Consider the following 5,427-nt stretch of genomic DNA (forward strand, 5'->3'; position numbering starts at 1 on the left):
GAACATGCCCTGGAGTTGCAGTTCACTGCCAATATGCTATGCATAGGTAACATAGGAGTCAGGCCCATTTACCTATTCATAAACCTCTCTACACCACAAAATCAACTAACATCGTTGGTTAAAAATACAAAACTATACTGCAAACCCCTACTCTAGTAAACCAGAATCCCCTAGAGCTGGGGTCCAGAAATCTGCATTCCCAACAAGCTCCTCAAAATGATTCTCATATGGGGCTGTGGCTGTGGCTCAGTGGTAGTACACTTGCCTGGCATGTGTGAGGCACTGGGTTCGATTCTCAGCACCAGGATAAATAAAATAAAAAAAGATCTATCAACAACTAAAATATTTTTAAAAAAATGATTCTCATGCAGTCCACTTTGAACCTATACTTGAGTGTTGGTTAGGGAGCTATGGTGCTCCAAATCTTCCATTGAGTGGACATACTGCCACCTCCTTCACAATAAAAGAGGGAACGTCTGAAGGAAACTGTTTTCCACAAAGGAAGCACTAATGCTTCCTCCCATTCCCCTAACACAAAGGTGACGAGCCTCTATTGTTTTGATTTGGGTCCTGCCTCAGGTTTATAATACACCTGCCCTGAAGACGTGGAATTGAGCCAGGGGTGAGGAAAGAAAGAGTGGAGGGAGAAAGAAGCCGACTCACGGGTAAAACGCAAACCGGTCTCTGAGACCTGCGGAGCTGCACGTGACGCCCCACGGGCCTGCCCCTGGGACACAGGTTCTCCCGGCCGACTCCGCGCCAGCACCCGCCCCCGCGCTCCACTGATTGGCTGCGTCGGCTTGCTCCTCACGCTCTTTTGTCTCAGCCCGCAGAGGATAAAAGCAGCCGCAGCTGCCTCGGAACCGCGCTGCCGCGTCTCGGCTCCCCCTCGCTGGGTGGCCGTGCGAGGCAGTTCCATTGGGCATCTCTGGGCCGCTTAGCTGCGGAAGAGACGCTCGTCTTTTTCCTTTACAGGGCTGCGGAGATTAGAAGGCGGAATCCATAGCTGTGGACGTCGGAGCACACCGTTAGCAGCGGGTTGCAGGTAAAATACATGGGGGCACGATTCCCTCGTACGAAGAGGGGTGGGGGACATCCTCCCCAGTACTGGGCGGCTCCCAGTGTGGAGAATCGGTAACTTCGAGGCAGGGGAAGGAACACCCAAGGCCCGGCCAAGCGGAGGAAGGAGGTAGGGCTCAATCTGGATGCTTCCGACTGGGTAGGATTTGCCTGGACTAGGGAGAGGGGAGTGGGGGGTGGCGTGCGCAGGACGAGGGGTAAAGAATAGTGTACGCTCCGAACCCTCTTTTCATATCCTCACCTCTTCCAGGGGAGGAATACGTGGGTGGGTGTGTCCAACTCCTGTTTTTTTTTTCTCCATAACAGCTCATCAAAGACGAAAACCTGAACTTTAATTCTGCGCAGTTGACTGATACAGCTGGTAGGTCAGTGGTCTCCGGGGGGGGGGGTTACAGGGGTGCATTTTGGCTTGTATTCAGAAGGTGGGAGAAGCGGCGTGGTGCGGGGAGTGGGGGCGGGGAGTGGCGGGATGAGATTGAGGCTGAGGCTGCTTCTGACCCTTACCTTCCTTATGCTGTGGCGCAGTCTTGACGCCCTAAGCACAGGGTTCTACAAACCCGGAGGTGAGCTTTCTCATAGAGGGCACCGGTTGCAGAGCTTGAACCTGAAAAAAGGTGAGCATTATTTTCTGAGCCCCTGTAAAAATAAAAAAAAAAAAAAATGAGAGAGGGGGGATGATTTTGAGAAGGGCGGGTGGTTGAGGCTAGATCATGAAATTAATTAGATCTTATTTTATTTCCACAAATCCGTAAGCACTGTGCTCTGTTAAGAGCCCAGCATCAGCTGCATTATGCTGTAAAACGTGGAATTCGAAGCAAGTCGCAGTTCCTCTCGAAGAACTTGGCGGGAGGGTGTCTGTGTGGCTGCAGAAAGCACCCTGGTAACGAGGGGACACCAACTAGCCCTGAGAACCTGTAATTGCCAGTCTCCTGCAGGATGTTTTTAGGGTAGTGGATAGATATAAACTGTAATGCACGCTACTGAGGTAGGGAGAGTCTATAGCTGCAGCCTGCTCTCTGTTTAATCCCCCCCTTTCCTTTTTTACAGCCTCCACTGAAATCGGAAGAAGGAAGAGCACCGCAACATCTGCAGATTAGGCTTTTATTTCTAAAAAGTCTAAGCATCGTGTATTCAGATACCCTATCATTGTTAGGCATGGCTAGTATTATTGCACGTGTGGGTAGCCGTCGGCAGAATGCGCCGTTGCCACCTTGGGCCCATTCCATGCTGAGGTCCCTGGGCAGGAGTCTTGGGCCTTTGATGGCCAGCATGGCAGACAGAAATATGAAGTATTTCTCGGGGAGGGCGGTGCCAGCACAGGGGGAAGAAACCTTTGAAAACTGGCTGGCCCAAGTCAATGGGGTCCTGCCAGACTGGAATATGTCTGAGGAGGAAAAGCTGAAGCGCTTGATGAAAACCCTTAGGGGCCCTGCTCGAGAGGTCATGCGTTTGCTCCAAGCTGCCAACCCCAACCTAAGTGTGGCAGATTTTTTGCGAGCAATGAAACTGGTGTTTGGGGAATCTGAGAGCAGTGTGACCGCGCATGGTAATTTTTTTAACACCTTGCAGGCCCAAGGGGAGAAAGCCTCCCTTTACGTGATCCGTTTGGAGGTGCAGCTCCAGAATGCTATTCAGGCAGGCATCTTAGCTGAGAAGGATGCCAACCAGACTCGCCTGCACCAGCTCCTCATAGGAGCTGAGCTGAATAGAAATCTGCGCTTCAGGCTTCAGGGTCTTCTCAGGATGTATGCAAATGAGCAGGAGCAGCTTCCCAATTTCCTGGAGTTAATCAGGATGATAAGGGAGGAAGAGGATTGGGATGACACCTTTATTAAACGGAAGCGGCCCAAGAGATCTGAGTCAGTGGTGGAGGGGGCAGACAGCCCCGGAGCATTTCAGGGCTCCCTGCCTGTAGCAATTGGCAGTGACGACTGCAATGTGATAGAAATAGATGATACCCTTGATGACTCAGATGAGGATGTGATCCTAGTGGAGTCTGGGGACCCTCCACTGTCATCCTCAGGTGCTCCTCCCTTCAGGGGAAGGGCCAGATCTCAGGACCAAGTGTTGGTCATTGATCCCCCCAGTAATTTTGGAACCGAGGCTCCTTCCACCAGCAGTGGTTCTGGACATAAGATTAATGGTCCTAGGGATATGCGCAGAGCCAGGAAGCGAAAACACACAACTCGCTGTTCCTTTTGTGGGGAGGAAGGACACTCTAAAGAAACCTGTGATAATGAGAGCAACAAGACCCAGGTTTTTGAGAATCTGATCATCACCCTGCAGGAGTTGACACATACAGAGGAGGAGGGGTCAAGAGAGGCCCGTGGTGAATCCAGTGATTCCTCTGAGCCACAGTAAGGTGCTAGCCCCCATCCTTAAATGAACCATTTCCCATTCAGAGTTTGGTGATGGGAAAATTAGGAAAGGGGGAGTTCTAATTGCATGAGTTAATCTACAAAGCGGCTTTCTTTTGTCACGGAGGAGAAGGGGTCTCATATTACCAGTATAGTGGAAGGGGATGTCCTGACCTTTAGGCTTGCTTCCTTTTCCCACTGCCTAAGAGTCTATTTTCTGTGTGTGCCCATTTCTTTGATGGCTTTATGCTCTTTGTGAAAATTGTATAATTCATTGCTAAATCTTTAAATGATAAAAGTTCAAAAAGTAAAGTATGTTACCCCCGAACTCACCACCCTTATTTAACCATTGTCAGCCCTTGTGGTGAATGTCTTTCTGGATATTTTCCTGTACCTATGAACCCAGATAGATATATGTATAGATAAAAGTGACCAAATATAAGTGCTGTTCTATATGCTGTATTTTTTCACCAAACAATATATGTTGTGAGCTTCTATGTCAATAAATATATCAGCATCTACTTTAATATCTCTGTGGTATTTTAAGAAGTAAAGGGAAAAAATAAAATGTAGTGAAAAAGTATAAAGTGGGGGAGTCATTTTGAGGTTGTGTTTTTATCATCCTTATTTTGCAGAGGAGGAAAAGGGAAGAAGGGCTGAAACATTGCTCAAAGGTAAAAGGTCTCTTGATCACAATGGAACTGTCTCCTACCTCATTGAGCCAAATTATAGCCTGTATTTTTTGACAACATCACAATGCTTTCTTCTCTAATGAATGCTGAGGTTACAGCCCAACATGAGGACTCCAGGGGCTCCATCGCTGTTCATTTTGGAGAGGGGCAGTATTCCTTCATGGATTCCTTAAGTTGCTTTTGCTGCTCCAGACAACATTCTGGTCATAACAAGGACTCTCTTCTGTGACCTGAACACCCTGTGCCCACTCCCCGATTAAGGAAAGGAGAGAGCAGCTACTCTTGGGAGCTCAGCACTCAAACCTCATTCTGTAAGCTCATGCTACAGCTGTAGAGCACAGGTAGCCCAAGGACTCCAAAACTAACCCCATTCCAACTCCTGCTCACCTCCACTCCCACCCCTTTGTAGAGAGGGATGAGCAGCAATCAAGTCACCAGGGCACACAATAGAACATGGCAATCAGAAAGCCACTAAGCCCTACACACCATTTTAGCAGAGTGGAGGACATTCATGGGAGAGATTAAAAAGGGAGCTCTCCAGGAACCTGCCTCTCAGGAGCTGTCCCATCTGGCCTCAGATTGAAGGGTGATAAAAGAGGACATGTGTGATCTCAGACCTGAGAGTCCTTATGTTCCCATTTTTGCAAGCTGGACAGGCTTGGTAGTGGGGGTGAAGATGATCCTGTGTAGATGATCCTGTGTAAGGTAGAGAGCAAAATGCAGGCTCACATCTGAGGCCCCGAGGGGATTTTTCATGGAAGAGACAGGCTCCACAGAGCAGGGACACAGTGTGCAGCCATAGGGCTGGTGTGTCAGGGGAGAAGGATAGAGCCGCAAGGGTCAGGGAGGAGGTGTGAGGGCATTCTAACCAGGGGGGCTTACATGGAGATTGACAGGGACAAGGAGGCAGGCAGGAATCAAGAGACTGCAGGGTTTTTGTGCAGAACCCTGGTTTGTGTTGTACTAGGTATGGCACAGTTTGGGGGTCTCAAGAAAAGTGATTAGGGTTCTAATTATGTTAGCAGCCGATGACATGCTCAGTAAGGACAAACGGGGCACACATTGAGGCCCTGAGGTAGGAATGGGAGACAGGTTACTGGAAGTGAAGGCTTCCCTGGGTTATCACACCCAGAACCTGCCTTGAACTTGGGAGTGTTTCTTTACAGAACACGCCCTCAGCTCTTCCTTGGCTCCTTGCTCCTGCTTTATGCACGTCCCCACAATCTGATTTTACAATCTTCCCCATCCCCATCCCATCCCCTGGAACCACACTCACCTTTTGGTGACAGGTGTGAAGA

General features: G+C 49.3%; 1 protein-coding gene and 1 long non-coding RNA gene across 2 annotated transcripts; both read left to right on the forward strand.

Annotated features, from left to right (window-relative positions):
* Window positions 1-844: 844 nt before the first annotated feature.
* On the forward strand, window positions 845-1,693 carry LOC308639943. The gene is made up of 3 exons (XR_014020133.1): window positions 845-1,045; window positions 1,387-1,441; window positions 1,606-1,693. It is a non-coding gene; the product is annotated as an uncharacterized lncRNA (long non-coding RNA).
* Window positions 1,694-2,131: 438 nt separating this feature from the next.
* On the forward strand, window positions 2,132-3,924 carry ZCCHC12 (zinc finger CCHC-type containing 12). The gene has a single exon (XM_081278138.1). The coding sequence runs from the start codon at window positions 2,236-2,238 to the stop codon at window positions 3,439-3,441; it is 1,206 nt and encodes a 401-aa protein (XP_081134264.1). The 5' UTR covers window positions 2,132-2,235; the 3' UTR covers window positions 3,442-3,924.
* Window positions 3,925-5,427: the final 1,503 nt, after the last annotated feature.

Source organism: Spermophilus citellus (assembly GCF_964194105.1).
Source record: "Spermophilus citellus genome assembly, chromosome: X".
Classification (NCBI taxonomy): domain Eukaryota; kingdom Metazoa; phylum Chordata; class Mammalia; order Rodentia; family Sciuridae; genus Spermophilus; species Spermophilus citellus.

Bases quoted from the DNA above. Each gene is read 5' to 3' on its own strand.
- ZCCHC12 (XM_081278138.1), top strand. From the start codon at position 2,236: ATGGCTAGTATTATTGCACGTGTGGGTAGCCGTCGGCAGAATGCGCCG.